The following is a 20,194-nucleotide window of genomic DNA, read 5'->3' on the forward strand; positions in this document are numbered from 1 at the left end:
TTGCTAACCTAGGATGGACCAGACCACGGTTTGATCCTCCGGCATCCCATATGGTCCCCCAAGCCAGGAGCAATTTCTGAGCGCATAGCCAGGAGTAACCCCTGAGCATCACAGGGTGTGGCTGAAAAAGCAATATATATATATATATATACACATAATCTCTGAATATGTATATATATATATACATAATCTCTGAAACTCTACTGTGAACAACTTTATACATTGTGGTAATTTATTTTTAATAAAATCTTTGGATTCGTATGCCAACATTTCTAGAGGTGGCACAGACCTGCTTCCCTCTCCCTGCCGGCTTTCATAACACAAAGTGAACACACTGTGCCCTGTTTTTGTGTTAATTCCCCACATTTTCTATGATTTTGGGTTTACTCCTCAAAGTCTACCACAAGGGGGCACCAGTGACTTCCTATGTTAGTGCCAACACCCTGCCCAAAGAGCAAGTCCTGCGTAAGTGTCAGAAGAGTGGCAAGACCATTCATCTGCCACAAATCAAAACTAGGGATCTGTGTCTACAAGGACAGAAGTGGTTTTGGGCAGAAAGAACTGTCTGTGCTGAACTCAGCTGTGCTGCGGCTCAAACAAGAAATGGCAAGCTTGATACATGTCCTATATCATGTCTATGTCCCTTTCTCCTGGAGTCAGTGAAGAGAAATGACACCTTCATATGACCTCAATTGTCCTCTCGTCTCATCTAAGGAGCTGTGACAGAAATACAGTAGATTGAATCTTAAGATTCTGATTTTTCTAGTTAATATAGTAAAATGATCAATGAGTGATATTTTGCTTTTGGCCTTCTGTGTGTGTGTGTGGGGGGGGGGGAATTGGCCCCAAGGTCTCTTATTTTCAAGGCATTGCCTTTGCCAATCTTCCACTCTCTCAGGTAAGTGATGATATGAGTGTCTAGTATCTCTGATATTTTAAACAGTGGTACAATTAATGTAACATAAGATCATATTATTTTAGCCTATTGTACAATGCAATGTTTACATATTTAATATTTACATTGATGCACAAGTTCTAGAATTCTTCTGGGGCAGGGGCTCGGCAGGCTGTGATTGGGATTTATTCCTAGCTCTGCAGACAGGAATCACTCGTGGAGAGGATTGGGAGTTCAAATGGGATGCTAGCGATGAACCTGAGTCAGCCACATGCAAGGAAAGCCCTTTATCTACTGTTATTGCTCCAGCCCCAGACCTCCTTCCTTTCTACCACACAACTTTGTGTTCATTAAACAACTCCCCACATCGACCATGGCTTTTACAGGTTGCTATTGGGTTTTGATTTTGGGACCACACTGGCTGTGCTTAGGGCTTACTTCTGACTCTATTCAGGAATAACTACTGGTGTGACTTGGGGAACCATGTGTTGTCAAGGACTGAACTAGTGTTATCTGCCTTCAAGAAAAGTACCTAACTCCCAGTATTCTTTCTGCTCCCCTCATTACTATAATACTGATATGACTTTAATTTTAATTTAAAAATATTCATGTAACCAGCTATAGAATTGTTGGGTCATAAGGGAGTTCTATTTTTAATTTTTGAGAAAACGCTATACTGTTTGTCAAAGTGGCTGCATCATTTGACATTGCCATCAACAGCTCATAAGGGTTCTAGTTTCTCGAGCTGTTGACAATCTTGTCAGTATGCATTGCTTTCTCTGCACACGTGTTGTAAATAGTAATGAAGTGGTGCCTCATGTTAGTTTTGATTTTATTTCCTTAACAACGAAAGATTTTATACATTTTCTGTCCTTACTAGCTATTTGCCTAGCTTTGGAGGAATGTATGTTCAAGTGCCTTGCTTTCTAGTTGAGTTTTTTTTTTTAATTGTTGCTGTTGGATTTCTTCAAGTATACTAAATATCAACCCATGATCACATACATATTTGCAATTATTTTGGTGTTCAGCTGCAGGCTGGATCTTTCATTTTCAGCAGGAAGCGGCTGATGACAGGAGGGTGGCACCCATGTGCCTTCATATTTGTCTGCTCCATCAGGTTGAGTAGCAATAAATTCAGGAGCTGGAGCAGCCCCTTAATGCTAATATCCCTGTGACCACAACCTTCAAGGTGCAGTTGGTCTTTTCCATTTTCTCCATATCTCTATAGAAGTAGAGGTCAGCCATGACCGCCCTTGGGTGTTCATGGGAGATGGTGCCTCATCTGTGCAGATCTTACTTAACCCCACCTGAGATCCAAGTGAATGCCCTTGTTACTACAGGGGAGGGCGCTGTCTTCATGTACAAAGGAGAATCCATCTTGCATTGAGCAAGGTTCACAGGCAGGTTGACCCAAGAGGCTTCCCGGAAAGGTTGGTAGTCAGTCTTTTTTTTTTTTTTTTTTTAGTTTTGGGGTCACACCCGGCGGTGCTCAGGGGTTACTCCTGGCTGTCTGCTCAGAAATAGCTCCTGGCAGGCACGGGGGACCATATGGGACACCGGGATTCGAACCAACCACCTTTGGTCCTGGATCGGCTGCTTGCAAGGCAAACGCCGCTGTGCTATCTCTCCGGGCCCGGTAGTCAGTCTTTTGGTCAGCAACATCAGGAGTCTTAACTCTGCACCTGGATAGTGAAAGTCCTGGGAGAGAAGCCATTGAAATGGCTTTAGTAGCCACCACAAACTATCACAGCTCTCTGGCCTCATGGAGATCAGCTGTATTTTCAATGACAACAATAGCAGGAGGTACTGATAGGGCTCTTGCCTTGCACACAGCTAACTTGAGTTCCATCTTAGTATCCCAGATGGTCCCCCATGTGGAACCAGGAATAATTTCTGAGTGTAGAATCAGGAGTAACCTGAGCATTGCCCGGTGGGACTCAGAAACTAAACAAAGAGGCTCCTGTTAAGTTCTTTTCAAATTGGTGTGCCAGAGAGATAGGATAGGGGTTTAAGTACTTGCCTAACACCCGTTCTATCCTCTGACACCAGTTTTATTCCTTGAACCACACAGGGTCCCCTCAGTCTTACCAGGAATGAATAGTCAGGTATGATTCAGAAGGCCCAAACACATAGGTGATACTAATGTCTCACTTTTCCCTGGACTGCTCCACTTGGAAGTCAAGATTTGTGCCACCTAAGTTGGGTTCCTGGTGCCAGAAATTTGGGGGGACTCTCTCTCCCTTGAATGGCAAGGGCATCTCCGTAAATATTTTCTTTCTTTTTTTTTTTTTTTTTTTTGTGGTTTTTGGGTCACACCCGGCAGTGCTCAGGGGTTATTCCTGGCTCCATGCTCAGAAATTGCTCCTGGCAGGCACAGGAGACCATATGGGACGCTGGGATTCGAACCGATGACCTTCTGCATGAAAGGCAAACGCCTTACCTCCATGCTATCTCTCCAGCCCCAAATATTTCTCTTTCAATCTTAGCAATACTGTATGAACCCCTCTGTTTTTTTTTTTTTTGTTTTTTTTTTGGGTCAAATCCGGCAGCACTCAGGAGTACTCCTGGCTCTATGCTCAGAAATTGCTCCTGGCAGGCACAGGGGACCATATGGGATTCCGGGATTTGAACCACTGTCCTTCTGCATGCAAGGCAAATGCCCCACCTCCATGCTATCTCTCCAGTCCAGGACCTACTATATTTTCAATTGATTCACTTTAACTTTAGACAGTTGATCTTTGAACAGCCTAAAAATTACTTCATAAAATGTCCTGAGACTTGAATGATAGATTTCTATGAGTCAGTGAGAAGAGCTGGCTCCGGCACTGGGTAGATTTTATTTTTCTTTTTGAGTCTGGTCCAGTGAAGTGAGTCACTTGAGTGCTAATAATAGGAAGAGCAGGAAATAAAGGTGGCATCTGTATGTTACATTATTTGGCAAACATAAAACTTGCAGATATTTAACTATAAATTATTTCCCAATTTCCACATGACTAACTTTATCAGGAAAATTAGTCCTTTAGTCCTTTTAAGGAATGGCCCAAGGATAACCTTGCATATTCTTATTAATTCTAGTCAAAACATAGACATTTTTTTTCTTGTTTTAGAGATAAAGTTTTTAGGTATGGGGGGGGGCTATACCTGCTGTCCTCAGGATATTTTCTATGTCTGTCCTCAGGGGTCTCTCCTGGAGGTGTTTAGGGGGTCTCTGAACAAGGTTGGTTTTGTAAGCAAAGCAAGTATCTTATCCCCTGAGTTTCTCTGGTTCCCAGAGCTGCTTCTTTATTATTTCAGAAACACACTTTGATCGATTTGGAATTTGAGCTACATCTAGCAGTACTCAGGGCTCATTTCTGGTGCTTTCTCAGGAAATGCTGCCCCTAGCAGTATTGTCTGGGATTGAAGAAGGGTCAGGAGCTTCGTGCAAGGCAAGTGCCTTAACCCTTTGTACAATCTTCACAGCTCCTAGACAATGGAATTTAATCTCTTAAGGACTCCAAGCTCCTAACTCTTGCATGCAAATCATGTACTTAACTTGAACTCTTTCCAGCCCATCTAGCTATATATATTTTTTTAACAGTACAGAACCTTCTTCATCCTTTTATTTAAAACTACTTATAGATTTACAGGAGTTCCATGTAATCAGTATATAGGTTGATTTTTTTCTCCTTTCAATACAGTTAACTTAAGCCTGGGGCCAGAGAGATAGCATGGAGGTAGGGCGTTTACCTTTCATGCAGAAGGACGGTGGTTCAAATCCCTACATCCCATATGGTCCCCTGAGCCTGCCAGGAGCGATTTCTGAGCGCAGAACCAGGAGTAACCCCTGAGCACTGCCGGGTGTGACCCAAAAACAAAAGCAAACAAACAAAAATAACTTATGCCTTTCAGTTGTGAATACTGGCACTTATTTTATTACTGTATTTTTTACTTTTGGGTCACACCCAGCGACGCTCAGGGATTACTCCTGGCTATGTGCTCAGAAATCGCCCCTGGCTTGGGGGACCATATGGGAATCTGGGGAACCAACCTCAGTCTGTCCTAGGTTAGTGTGAGCAAGGCAGACAGATGCCCTACAGCTTATGCCACCGCTTCAGCAAATTACTATTTTTTGAGGTAGCATTGTAGTTTCCAAAAGCATCGGTGCTTAACAGCATACTACCACCATACTTACCATTGAAATTCCAGTACTATTCCTCCAGTCTCAGTTTTTCTACTGGCTCCACCCCTTCACCCTTCGATTACCTCGGTTTGATGGGCAGAGTCCAAGGGGTTGTTTTCCCTGGACCTGGCTTACTTCCTTGTTTTGTTTCTTTATATAACACATCTGAATGAGGTCATCTTATTTGTTTTGGATTGGGCTACACCCAGCAGTGCACAGGGCTCTGCATTCAGAGATCACTCCTGGCAGGCTCTGGGGACCATATGGCATGCTGGGGTAGAACCCGAGTCAGCCACGTGAATGAAAGCAAGCACCCTATTCCCTGTAGTATTGCTCTAGTCCCCAAAATTACCTAGTATTATTAGCACGAGACTATTAGCATTTAATATCATTGTGTATGGGTCTAACTGCCTACTCGGGCCTCTGGAGGCCCAAGCATGGCTGGGGGTGGTTTAGGTAATCCTTAGCACCACAGGGGCCTAACAGCACTGAATCCTGGTGATCCCAGACATCCTGAGTACCTGGGAGGATCAATCCCCCCCCCCCCTCCGCACACACACAGCCAATCCCCCCAATCCCAATCTTCAGATTGAGGTAGCATTGTAGTTGACATTTTATCTTAGTTTTAGTCTAAAGACATTTAATTTGCCTAGTCTATTTTTCAGTGCATATTCAACTAGAGAGGCAACTACATGAGAAAGGACTTTATTTTGGCCCCAATTTCTACCTAGTACTTAGCATAGTTTGTTGAATCACCACTATTATTTTCAAGTTAAGAAAACTGAACGATTACTGAATTTACACAGGTCAATATGTAATTTTTCTATTCCTGTGAATACTAACAGAGTAAGATTGTAGCACTATACCCATTATAATGTTCATAAACTACACCTGAAGTTCAGTAAACCTTTCTAATCTAGTGTAGAGTCCGTTTTTGGTTGTTACTAAGACAAAATGCATAGCAAAAATAGGTATCAATGGTAACAACTCCTTTAGAAAGAGCAGCAATGTTTACTAAGGAAACTGATGAAAATAGTTTGCAGACTTACAGGGGTCCTCAAACTTTTTAAACAGGGAGCCAGTTCACTGCCCTTCAGACTGTTGGAGGGCCAGATTATAGAAAAAAAATATGAACAAATTTCTATGCACACTGCATATATCTTATTTAGAAGTGAGGAAACAAAATGGGAATAAATACAATATGTGGCCCGCGCGCCGTAGTTTGAGGACCATTGATAGTCGGAGCAAACAGCAACTGTTTTGAGTGAAGTGGATGAATTCAAATCCCAGTTCATCAATCATTATTTAACCTTAATCTACCACCTACCTAAAAGATTTGTGGATTAAATGATAACTACTTCATAGGAAGCAAATACTCAATGATATTAACTAGTTGTCAAGGTTCTTTGATCATTTATTTTTTTCCCTAGAAGGCCATTTGTGATTCAGTTGATCTTTTAAGTCCACAAGAGATATCTGGAAGAATGGCAAGAAATTCAAGAGACTGTGCTCATTTTTGAGATTTCCTTATTTTAAAACTCAAACCAACTAATTTGTATCTTCTCTGCATCTTAGACTTGGTGGTCAAATTAAAAGTGCTATATGGCTACCAGACTTCACTAATTCCCTAGTCACCTAGTCATTTCTCAGCCCCAGTTCCAGACTCCATTTGAAATTCCTACAAGGAATTTTTGATGAGGACTTTCATGTTTCTCAATCCACTTTTAAGTTTGCTCATGGCAACAGACACTGAAAGCTTAAGGTTTCATTTTATATTCAAGTGTTTAAATTTTTTTTACTTCGGCAGTGTGAGCAGGGTTTCACACTCAGGGATGCTCAGGGTCTAATTCTGGTCGGTTTGGGAGACCACATGGGATGCCAGGAATCAAACCCAGGTCAGGCTACCTACTACCCATTGTACCATCTCCCTAACCCCTAAAAATTTTAATCTTAATTCTAGTTTTGCGTATATTTCAGCTAGCAGTTTAAATGATCAGTCACAATTGGAACTAAAATAAAGCCCTTTAAATATATGTATAAAAAAGAAGTCTTTATACTCCTTCAAGAATTTACAATCAACAAAAATTAGCTATTCCATCCAATTGGAAATGTTTTATGGAATGAGCATTTCCCAAAGGTAAAAATAACACTTAGAAGACCAAATCAGGTGCTGTTATACCAAGACTGAATTCCATGCTTGATCTCACACAAATTCACAACTTTTACTGGGGTGGTGGTGGTGGTGTTGGTTTTGGTTTTTGGGTCACACGTGGCACTGCTCGGGGCTTGCTCCTGACTAGTTTGGGGAACTATATGGGGTGCTGGGATTGAATCCTTGGCTAAGTGCAAAGAAAGCAGCCTACCCAATTGTACCATCTCTTCAGCTCCTAATTAATGACTTAACTATAAAATGACACCAAAGTTTACTCTCCAGCCCAGCTCTTAGCAGACTCCAGTCTTTTATACGCAACTGACTTCTTTAGTACTTAGCCTAATTGGCTCAATGCTATGGTTTAAGGCAAGCTCTGATCTGATAGTGCTGGGATCCTCTAGTACACTGTGAGTACCTGAGTGAGGCATGTAATAGTGAAGATCAAGTCACCCACTCCTCTATACTTTGGCCACTCTCTCCTCTGCCTCAGCATCAGCCATACTTTAGTTTTTTGAGCAAACCAGGCATACTCCAACCTCCGGATCTCTACTTACTCTACCCTGGAACAACTAGAGTAAGACTTAACAAATGTAGCCATCCTTATAAATAAATCCTTCTTACCACCCTACTTGAAACTACAAGGTCCACCTATCTAAGCAATGCTTCTCTCTTCTTTGCTTCACTCCCACACCCCAAAATACTTACCATTTCTCTTACCATAACAATTTAAGTTTTACTATTTTTTTCAATTACCCAACAAGATTACAAATGCCAAGAGGACAGCAATTTTTCCCCATTAGTGTAGTAATACAGCCTCATAGTTATCTCAATACAGAATTGTTGGATAAAGCCACCACTATTTTTTTTTAAGCCATCACTATTATTCCCAAGTCCCCTCTGTACTGAAAGATTCTGACTCAAGACACACAGAAATTCTTCGGTTGAAAATAAAAGTAAAAGACCACTACACATTCGTTTGTCAACATGTAATGCCCTGGGTTTATTTTGTGAGAATTCTATCACAATTTTTTCCAGGTGGGATTAAAAACCTTAAGGATAATGTATGCCATTGGACTGGGCATTCAGACTTCGGTACTGACAAAGCACTAGTAGTAGTCTGTTAAGTACCATTCTCTTCACAGAAGAGAAGTCAAATATTTCCAAAGGAAGGCACCCGATATTTGTGGTTCTGGCCTTGCAGCCTTCTGGAGAATCTTAAAAGGAAAAAAGCTGGTTGGCTGTTTTTAGAAACTGGAATGATGATACACGTACAGCAATTACTGCATTCTTCTCCCTTATATCCTTTTTGTAAGAACAAGTAAAGAATGAAGTCTTTTAAACAATTCGACAATAAAAAAGTACAATTCTTTTGTGCTAAAAAAAGGGCGAGACAACATAAACTCCAGTTGTAAGGACTCCATTTGCATACTTGATTGAACACTTTTTGGTGTGGAAGGAAATGGGACCACGGGCTGTTTGTAGAGCAGCAACATAACATTAGTGCTTTAAGTACCAGAAACGACCCACAGTTCTGCGGGAAAGTGGGGATGGGAAGATTCAAGAGACTTCATTTTTAGCTTGTTACTTTGTCCTAATGATAGTAGTAGACCAGGAAGATCCCCATTAACAGTACATTCCCCATTAAAAAAAAACTGATGCCTTTTTTTTTGTAAAATTCTGTATGTATGTCACCATTTTTTTTCACATGATACACAGAAAACTCAGGGACCCAGAGGGGAACCAAGTTATGTTATACCATTTACAAAATACCAAGGAGTCCACAGCTACCTAACACATTTACTACAGCACAGGAACCAATGAAGGTACAGTGTACAAAAAACTGTAAACACGGCACAATAAATAGATAAAACAGCAGGTTCCGCACCATGCACATGATGTGATGACACTTCATCTCTATACAATCTCACATCTCACACTCTTTGTTGCAATTTATTTCCCTCCCACCCCCCACCCCCAAGTGCAAAGCATCACAAATGAACATTTCTGTATTCAAGTAACATATATACAAGGGTATTACAAATATGCAGTACTGTACAGATAATTGCTGTATTCTTAATTTACAGATGTTGATTTTTTCCTATTAACAGTAAGAAAAGAAAAATTGAAGCATGAGATGAGCATTGCTGTTAAGTCCCCACAGCTGCCACAGAAACGCATGTGTTGCATTCCATCATCCCTTGCATTCAAAATGCTACTGATGCATAGCACCTAATCAAGTCCCCAGGCTGCAGATCCACTCCTGAGGAAGCTACGTCACCTCCATCGCTACTGTATTGTCTGCTATGTTGTTGAGTGCTGGCTTTTCTGACTCATGATTTTCCCTGTTAAAACAAAATGGAAGATATTACTCACGTGAAACATATTAATTTAAAGTCAAAAAGTGCCGTTGCTTTATTTATTTATTTATTTTTAACATGAGAAATAAAAGCTGACTCTTTGGGGAATAATCAGCAAGTAGAGGACCATGAACATGAACCTTTATGGCCTCTACAGAGTATACAGTCAACTCTATTACCAACAAAATTAGAGTGGGAATGAAAACTAGATTTTCAAGGTTTGGCTTGGAGTTTTTTTCCCTTTCATAACAGTTTTTAAAAAGTGACTGAGGACTTCATTTCAGGATTCTGTAAGTCAAAGTGAGTAGGACAGACACTGAACTAGTAACAGTAGACAGAGCTCATGCTTTTTTTTTTTTTTAAAGAAACAGTTGAAGTATCAAACCAAGTGACAACACTAGAAATCTGTAGGAGTGATTTTTGGATGTTTTTAATTTTTATTGAAGGCAGAAGCGCCTATCTGGGACCATGTGGTGTCAGGACTGAACCTGGGTGGTTGTCTGTATGCAAAGCATGAACCCAGCCCACTGAGTTCTCTCGCTAGCCCCAAGATGATGAAAGTTTTTTTTTTAGCTTGATTGATTGATTGATTCATTGACTGATTGGCTTCTGGGCCACACCCAGCGGAGCTCAGGGGTCTTTCTGGCTCTGCACTCAGAAACTGCCCCTGGCAGGCTGGAGGACCATATGGGATGGGATGCCAGGAATCAAACCAGGCACCTCCCGGGTTGGCCGCATGTAAGGCAAACGCCCTAACGCTGTGCTCTCTCTCCGGTCCCAGATGATGAAAGTTTTAATTGATTTGGCACCAACACAACTTAGTGTTTGGAAATCTGGTAACTCTGAAGTCAGTCCCTACAACTTTACAAAAAATGGATTAAACTGATTTAACAAGTTCCACATAAGGAGCCAAAGCTACAGTGGGTAAGGGTGCTGGCCTAGCATGCAGTCAACCCACTGCAGCCAGGAGTAACCTCTAACCATTCATTGCCAGGCATGTTCCGGCAAACTAAAACCAAAACAAACAACAAAGTTTCAGGTTTTTATGGCCACCATGAAGATCATGCACCATATATTTAAATACATATTTATTATTGTTTTTTGGGTCACACTCAGCTGTGCTAAGGGTTAATTTTTACTTTTGTGTCAGGGATCACTCCAGGTGTGACTTGGAGGTGGGGGACCATCTATCTGGGGTACTGAAGATCGAACCCAACTTTGACCATGTGCAAGGCACTCACCCTACTCAGTGTACTAGGTCACACTTAAGGGGAGGAATTTCTGAATCACACAGAGCAGCAAAGGCTTTCCAAAGCTTGGTTTCCTCCTGCTATTCTCCTTTCAACTAAGAACCTTTTTAAACCTCAGAACAACTAATTTACTTGCTCATATTTTCCCTGCAATTCTATCTCCTTTTCTCTGCCAAACCAAATACTACCCTGGATCAAAAATGATTTTATTTTGTAGATTACAGAAACAATCAGATGTACAAGGTTTTTTCTTATATTGAAATTATACCTATTATCTAACAATTTTAGACATAAAAAGCTTTATGAAACCCTCCAGAATGATTTTCAGTGAACTCATATACAATAAACATTAACTTCCTTAATTCTGTTTGTCTTCCAAGTAATCTGAACTTTATTTCCCCCATAGTACTCTGCAAACAGAAGGGTTTTAATTACTCTTAAAATTTAAAACAGAGTAGAACCTAAATAAACATTATATACTGTCTACTGAAATCCAAAACAAGTTAGAAACAGGAAATAAAGAAGATTAGAAATTGACCTGGCACATAAGGTTTGACATTAAAAGCAGCTTCAGCATACTATCCATGGCAGGTTCTATCAATCTGTCAACACAAGCTGTGAAAGAAATCAAATTGAAAGGAACATCCTAAAAAGAACTCAATACATCCAAAAGTGTAAGAAAAAGGCCAGCTACTATATAAGAAAGTGGTGTTTAAATGTCATCTTTGGATTACAACTTCAACATTGCTAAATTACATTCAACTGTTTATAAATCAATCTCAGAAAGTGTTGTACAAAGCCAAAGAATTCAAGATAGAGCTCATATTTTCCAAACACTTTAGATGTAGACATTTTATTAGTCATAAACTACTAACCTTGGAACTGAATCTACAGAGGATGAAGATGGAACCTTAGAAACTTGACAGTTTGCTGCGGCAGCCAGCTTTAAGGCAGACGATGGAACAGCACTTAAAGTCCTAGGTATATGTCGTGCATTTATGGGGGCAATAGAGTTTACAGTGGCAACTGATGAAGGTACAGTTAATCGAATGTTGTTCCCAATCAGAACCTGAGTTGTTGCAGAACTGGCAGCAGTTACTTGATGACTCAGAGCACTGTGGGAAGTTGAAGTCTGTGTCATGTTAGAAGGTTGTAACAAAGTTGAACCTGCCGTTGACGAACTTGTATGCACAAGTGCTGTTGGTGTAGTACTACTGAGGTGTAAGCCCTTGTATACTCCTAGAGGAAAAGAAAGGAGTGTAAATAATGTGGAAAATGTCAGTTTGTGTTACAGATACATATTATGAATAGTCCCAGAGGAAATGTTTCTATCCTTACCTGAGGCCGGAAGGACGCCATTCACCCCAATTCCAAGCACCACATCATCCTTCATCTTGAATCCCATCAGTTGTTCTGATGTCACCAAAGCAGAAGCAGCAAATTGAGCACTAGCAGAATCCAAAGTCTTGGAAACAAAACCCTAAAAAGAAAATACAAAACAAACACAATAAGTATCATCTAATCTTAGATTACTATTAAAGCTAACCAGCTTTAATACCAAAAATCTTGAGTATAATACAAGAGACAAACCACTGAAATACCTGATCTGTATTGATAGTCATCATTAGAAAATCTGTACCTCAAGGATTATCAATTAATCCTTTTCTACCTTGAGGTCTTCATGTAAAAATATATAACAAGCCAATTAACACATCTATAGTAAGGTAACAGCAAACCTCCAATACAACATATTCAACAATATGCCAGTAAAACATTTCAGTGATTTGCAAGCACGTAAGATATAGAAATCAGCATCTAAACTTATTTTTCCCTAACACACAAATATATATGTATATACAAAACCAAAGATACCTTTAGGACAGAAAATAAATATTCCATTTAGGAATAGCAAAATATCACATAATGTAGCCTAAAGCTAGGAGGGTCCCTTGACTTTTGTACCTGAAGATCCTTAGGCTCAAATTTCATCCTTCAAGCACAAAATGTTTCAATAGCAAACATTCATCATGCTTTTATTTTAAAAGTGATTTTTGTTTCATGGTTAAAAAGGTTATTTTAACAAACTTTATTAGGTTTTTCAATACTTTAAATTGTAAAAGGTTTTAATAGCAATTAAAACCCAAGAATGAGTGGGTACTGTATTTTAAAGAGTTATATTTAGAGCTTCTTGTCAGACCTGAAGATAGGGTGTCCATGCTATGTAACAATTTTTTTTTTTTTAGTTTTTACTTTTTAAAATAGGGAGCAGAGTTGACAGCTTCCATACTCACCTGTAAGGTTCTTTCTAAACCCTGTATAGAATGGCTATGATGTAGATTCAGGCGAAAGCCACTTTTCTGCTGGTTAGATGCAAGGTTCTATGACAACAGTTGGTAATTAGAGATGAACTCTGGTGGGAAACAATGAGGGATAATCATAAGACAGACAAATCCCTCACCTGTGAAGTGTTGGTGGAGGAATTACTATTTGCTTGCTGTTGCTGAATTTGTGCAAGCTGCTGTTTCTGCATTAGTGCCAGTTGCTGTTGATGTTGCTGGTATTGTTCGGCTGTAAATGCTGGACATAAAATAAAAAAGCATTTTATAAAAATGTACAGATATCATATGCACCTTATATCATTAACAAATTTCAGCTTTAAAAGAAAATCATACAAAGGTGTGTGATCCTACTAAAGATTACCTCCAAACAAAAATTTCAAAATTTTTAGAACCATATTTCAACAAGAGTGGTTTGAATTTCAAGAAAGTAAAAATTAAAGACTCTTGAGTTAAATCACCAAGAAAACTGCTCAGTTCCCAATTTTCAAATCACACTGTAAAGCTGTGACAACTTATACTAAACAGTGTACAAAGGTACGATCAGCTTTTTAAATTCACATATCTGAAATCAGGTTGGCACTTAGCTCAAGAAGAAATTTTACAATTACCACTTTGGTTTCTAGTTTATATTAATTTCACAATGCACCAATGACCCCTAATAGTTCTGTGCATCTGTGTTCTACAGATTTTCTAACTTTAGTCAATTCAAATACTTCCTCTGTATGACATACAAGGCTGTTGACTTGCTACCTTTCTTTAATTTTAATTTTTTTTTTTTTTAAAATACCCATCCTTTAAGTTTAACAGGAAGAAAAGAGGCTCCAAAGGTTAAGGCTAATTAATTTTCCCCACCCAATTAACCCACCTGGAAAAAATCCAGTCAATAAGAACGGAGTTGTTTATGTTGATTTACTGTACAGAATGATGTCTGAGGAAAGACACTGTGTTATGCTACTTATGTTTGTCTATGGAGAGCTCAGTTCTAAAAAAAACAAACAAAAAAATGTTCATTTATTAACCCCCCCAAAGTGTGTGCATTTTAAAAAAGGAAACCTTTTTCTTTTTAGCCAATTACAAAAAAGAAAAAAAGAAAAAGTACATACATTCTTGTCATCAAAAGGCGTCTTTAAGAAGCCAGTGATTTGGGGTAATTATCTCAAAGGGGGGAAAAAAAAGGGTTATCATGCATCCCTGAGTGACAGGGAATCTATAAATCATGCAAATTTCCCTAACCTGAATGATAAAAATTTAAATATCTAAAAAATACTGTCACCTAATTTATAGATTGCTGTCCTTACTGCATTTTTTTTTTTTTTTTTTTTGGTTTTTGGGTCACACCCGGCGGTGCTCAGGGGTTACTCCTGGCTGTCTGCTCAGAAATAGCTCCTGGCAGGCACGGGGGACCATATGGGACACCGGGATTCGAACCAACCACCTTTGGTCCTGGATTGGCTGCTCACAAGGCAAATGCCACTGTGCTATCTCTCCGGGCCCCCTTACTGCATTTTTATAATTTAGTTATTTAGCATATCACTTCACAATATTTTATAATTTCACTTGTAACTCAAAATTTTTTTTATCCAAGGATACAAGTGTCTGCCTAGTAGAGCTACTAAATGATTAAGGATATTTAGAAGAATCACAAAATGATATCTAAGAAAAACTTGGACGTTTTATTTGTGCTACATCTGGCAGCTCTCAGGAGTTGCTATGTTCTGAGTTCAGGAATTGCTCCGGCGGGCTCACAGCATCATATGGTATGCCAGGGATTGAACCTGGGTCAGCAGCATGCAAGGCACATAACCTTCCCACTAGAAAATGATCAGTATCTTTACAGCCTCTTATACTTAAGTTGAATTTAAGTTCTTGGCTATAAAAACAGAAAACATTCTGTTGGAAAATTCTATTGCTGATTTTGTTTTTATTCTTATTTTGTGTGCGCTACAAATCTGTTTAGTTGACACCTATCTCTGGATGAATTCATTTCATCCATCTTCAGATCTGAATTTTAAAAAGATGCCTTTAAAAACAAGATAGTCGGGGCCGGAGAGATAGCATGGGGGTAAAGCATTTGCCTTGCATGCAGAAGGATGGTGGTTCAAATCCTGGCATCCCATATGGTCCTCCAAGCTTGCCAGGAGCTATTTCTGAGCACAGAGCCAGGAGTGACCACTGAGTGCTGCCGGGTGTGACCCAAAAACCAAAACAGACAGACAAACAAAAAACCAAGATAGTCTCTATCAAAAATAACTGTCAACAGTAATCAAAGTACTGTTTAACAAGTTGAAGAAAAGCTATAGAAATAAATGATTAACATAACATCAATCTTTCATTATAAAAAGTCTTTAAGCAGTTGTTTAAATAATTATTTTTCCTTCGGGTTTTTGGATCACACCTAAGATCACTCATAGATTACTCCTAGCTCTGCACTCAAGAAATTGCTCCTGGCAGGCTTGAGGGACTATATGGGAATGCTAGGGATCAAAGCAGGTTGTCCATGTGCAAGACAAATAAATATCCTACCCACTGTGCTATTGCTCTGGCTCCCAAATAGAAAATTCTATTTTTCTTGAAAACAAAAATATTATTTTTTCTGTCTTTTGGGCCATACCTGGCAGTATTCAGGGGTTACTTCCTGGTTTTGTGCTCAGAAATACTCCTGGCATACTCTGGGGACCAGATGGGATGCCAGAGATCGAACCTGGGTCGGCTGTGTGCAAGACAAGAGCCCTACACACTGCTATTGCTCTGGCCCCATAAAAAAACAGAAAAAAATTTTAATATATCATTTTGCTGATAATTTTTTAATATGTAACTTTTTGGGGGGGCAGGCACACCCAGCAGCATTCAGGTGTTACACTGGCTCTGAGCTCAAAAACTGCTCCTGGCAGGCTTGGGGGAGGGACCATATGGGATGCTGGGAAACAAACACAGGTCTGTCCCTGGCCGGCTGCAGGACAAGGCAAACACCTTACCACTGTGCTATCACTCCAGCCCCAAGATTTAACTTTCTAAACTTGAGAACCTATGTCTTGAATTTTCTTGTAGAACCTCTTAGTAAAAATTTTAGGGAAAGGGCATTTCTATCCAGGTCAGGCCATTATAAATGTAGAAAAGAAATCAATATATTTAAGATTCTTATATGAACTAAAAAACTATTTTAAGCATGCAGGAGTTTGTGTTTTAATTAAAAATCTAGCAGTGGGGCTGGAGATATAGCACAGCAGTATGGCATTTGCCTTGCATGCAGTCAACCTTGGATGGACTCTGGTGTGATTCCTGGCATCCCATATAGTCCTCTGAGCCTGCCAGAGTGATTTCAGAGTGCAGAGCCAGGAGTAACCCTTGAGCGCCGCCAGGTGTGGCCCCCAAACCCCAACTCCCCACTAAAAAGAAGAAATCTAGCAGTAAGATGGAAAACAACTTAAATAATTCTGACCTAATAAACATTTTATTTATTCCTTGCTATCTAAGGGACTTGTAACATTCAATATTTTTCTTTCTTTTTTTGGGCCACATCTGGTGATGCTCAAGGGTTACTCCTGGCTATATGCTCAGAAATCGCTCCTGGATTGGGGGACCATATGGGACGCCTGGGGATTGAACTGCAGTCCGACCTAGGCTAGTGCCGGCAAGGCAGATGCCTTACCACTACGCGCCACTGCTCCAGCCTCCAACATTTAGTTTTTAACAAATATTAAGTTCTTCCCACTATAGAATTAGAAATAAAAATGCAACCAACATTTTACATCACTAGTACTCATTTGGAGCACTTTGAGAGCAGATGATAAAGAGAAACTAAAGAAAAAAAAAAGATTGCATTTCTCTAAATCTCTACCAAGGCAAACTTTCAGAATTTTATGTCTGCCTCCCAATATGGTGTGGCAGTTAAGTTTGCAAATTCTAAAAAGATGGGAGATTTTGTGACCAAATTTTTTTCTGTTTTGTTTTTGGGTTATACCCGGTGGAACTCTTAGGTTACTCCTGGCTCTATGCTCAGAAATCACTCCTGTGAGTGCTGAGCAGACCATCTGGGATGCCAGAGATTGAACCCATGTTGGCAGTGTGCAAAGCAAATGCCCTACCTGTGGTGCTATTGCTCTGGCTCCAGTGACCAAATTTCTGAACAGAATATTTTCAGAGAACTTTAAAAAACTTTTGTTTGTTTTTGGGTCATACCCGGCAGCGCTTAGGGGTTACTCCTGGCTCTATGCTCAGAAATCGCTCCTGGCAGGCTCAGGGAATATATCTCAGGCCCCAGAACTTTAAAAAATTTTTAGCTCAAGAAGTATCCTTGGTAATTTCTTCCTATAACCTTCTATCTCAGAAGTATCTTTTCTTTCTTTTCTTTCTTTCTTTCTTCTTTCTTTCTTTTTCTTTTTTCTTTCTTTTTCTTTCTTTTTCTTTCTTTCTTTCTTCTTTCTTTCTTTTCTTTCTTTCTTTCTTTTCTTTCTTTCTTTCTTTCTTTTTTCTTTTTTCTTTCTTTTTCTCTTTCTTTCTTTCTTTCTTTCTTTCTTTCTTTCTTCTTCTTCTTTCTTTCTCTTTCTTTCTTTCTTTCTTTCTTTCTTTCTTTCTTTCTTTCTTTCTTTCTTTCTTTCTCTCTCTCTCTTTCTTTCTCTCTCTCTTTCTCTCTCCTTCCTTCCTTCCTTCCTTCCTTCCTTCCTTCCTTCCTTCCTTACTTTCTTTATTTAGTTTTGAAGTGTCAGCTTGGGGGGGGTTCATAAATATGTAAAGTAGTAGAAAGTATGGGAAAATTATAATTTTTTTTTTGGGTCACACCTGGCAGAACACAGGGGTTACTCCTGGCTCTAAGCTCAGAAATCGCTCCTGGCAGGTTCGGGGGACCATATGGGATGCTGGGATTCGAACCACCATCCTTCTGCAATCAAGGCAAACACCTTACTTCCATTCTGTCTCTCCTGCCCCGGAAAAATTAAATTTTGTATAAACTGACAATGTGAACCACACTTTAGAGAAACATCTTATGATAGAGTATCTGGTAATAAAGAGGAAGCAGTGAAAACAGACTGTGAAGGTGTGAGTGTAAGCTGAGAAAGGAGCATGGCAGCACTTTACGATACTATAATATCGAAAAGCATTAACAATTATTGAATATGCTTCCAAGGGCAAAAAAAATGACTATGAAGATTAAAATGAAGTAGGCTTAATATATGGTGAAATGTTGAATACTTTGATCTAGAAAGTCATTGAATTTGCTGTTTCTGGAGGTTCTTAGGCAGAGGTTAGAAACTTGTGTCTAGGGGCCGGAGAGATAGCATGGAGGTAAGGCATTTGCCTTTCATGCAGGAGGTCATCGGTTCGAATCCCAGTGCCCCATATGGTCCCCTGTGCCTGCCAGGAGCAATTTCTGAGCCTGGAGCCAGGAATAATCCCTGAGCACTGCCGGGTGTGACCCAAGAACCACAAAAAAAAAAAAAAAAAAAAAAAAAAAGAAACTTGTGTCTAGCGCTGCTGCTTTGGGGTAAAAATTTAAATAATCGAAGATATATATATATATATATATATATATATTTTTTTTTTGTCGAAGGTGTTTTTTAAAGTTACTTTTCATTTCTGGGTTCGTATTCGTAGCCATTTCATTAACAGCTCAAACTGGAAATCCAAATATCCATTATCAGATGAGTAATAAATGAATTTATACCCACTACTTAGTATAACACTTGGCATGAGAGAAATAGCCAAGGAATTCTGTGGACTTGTGTTGTGTGGTTGGATCTGAAAATCTACCAAGGTGAAGGAATCGAACAGAGGTTCACATCATGTGGACTCACGCATGTATATAATAAGTTCACAAAATAGAACATAAAAATTGAACCTTGCCAAAACTAACTTACATGGACAAAGTGGTTACTTGAGGCTGAGATAGATAGGCAAAGAATAAGACAGATTCTAGAAACGCAACTTTTCTGGATTATGATAATGATTACAAGGATCTGTACATATATCTCTGGTCACAGGTACAAGGCACTGCATAGAGATACTGAAACTGTCTGACACTATCTTCTGTGGAGTTGAGACACCTGTGCAGTGGTGAAGCTTTTTTGTTGTGTGTGAGTGAGAGTGGGGGAGTGTCACACCTGGTGGTGTTCAAAACTTGCTGCTGAGTTTGTGCTCAGGATCACTCCTTGCAGTGCTGGAGGTTGGGGGAGGGGAGTTTTAAAAGATGGCTCTTAGGGGCTACAACAGTGAATAGGGCATTTCCTTGCAAGCAACTGACCCAGGTCTAATTCCCAGCATCTCATATGTCCCCTGTGCCCATCAGGAGTGATGATCCCTGAATGCAAGTCAGGACTAATCCCTAAGCACTGCTGGGTTTGGCTCCCAAAACAAACAAACAAACAAACAAACAAAATAGACCATAAAGAGAAATTTACAATACAAATGCTGGGTGTGGCTCCCAAAACAAACAAACAAAATAGACCTTAAAGAGAAATTTCTTCAAACAATATCAAGGTAGAACACATTGTTTTTGCATGGAAAAAATTTAAAGAAATATCATAAAATGACTATATGACCTATTTAAAAAAGCACAATTTCCTGACCATTAAGCTTGAATGAACAGGTCTAAGGTTTCTGTTTTTTACATTTTCTGTGTAGTTTTTTTCCTTTTCTTTTTTAAAATTCTGAGGTTTGTAAGCCACCTAGAAATCCAATCTGATCTGTCTGTTGTCAAAATGACAATGGGTTTATCAAGATTAATATGGGGTACATATTTAATTAAACATGTATTGATCTGGTTTGAATGACTTGAAAGATCATCTGTAGTCAAATATTCTACTCTGCAGTTTCAGGGTGTGAGCAGTGCTGGGATTGACAGGGCCTTATACATGCATTGAAGGGAGCTTTACTGAGCTACATACATACTTACATCCCCATCCCTCAGTGTGAAATCTTTCACAGAATCCTGTTTAACAATGTAATCCATACACAATGGTGACACCTTCAGACTGCTGAGAGTCTATTTAAATTTTTGAAACACATTATGTTTAAAGTCGTTGCAAATTTACAAAATCAATGT

General features: G+C 39.4%; 1 protein-coding gene and 1 long non-coding RNA gene across 2 annotated transcripts in view; both read right to left on the reverse strand.

The window, feature by feature from the left end:
* The window catches only part of LOC126013953 (uncharacterized), a 252,752-nt gene that overhangs the window by 24,887 nt on the left and 207,671 nt on the right, over positions 1–20,194 (reverse strand). The window lies entirely within an intron of this gene.
* Positions 8,185–20,194, reverse strand: part of EPC1 (enhancer of polycomb homolog 1) — a 66,192-nt gene continuing 54,182 nt past the window's right edge. Inside the window, 4 exon segments of the mRNA XM_049777171.1 lie at positions 8,185–9,551; positions 11,692–12,055; positions 12,155–12,296; positions 13,275–13,393. Coding sequence (XP_049633128.1) covers positions 9,479–9,551; positions 11,692–12,055; positions 12,155–12,296; positions 13,275–13,393 — 698 coding nt within the window. The 3' untranslated portion in view covers positions 8,185–9,478.

The sequence above is a fragment of the Suncus etruscus genome, chromosome 7 (assembly GCF_024139225.1).
Source record: "Suncus etruscus isolate mSunEtr1 chromosome 7, mSunEtr1.pri.cur, whole genome shotgun sequence".
Lineage (NCBI taxonomy): Eukaryota > Metazoa > Chordata > Mammalia > Eulipotyphla > Soricidae > Suncus > Suncus etruscus.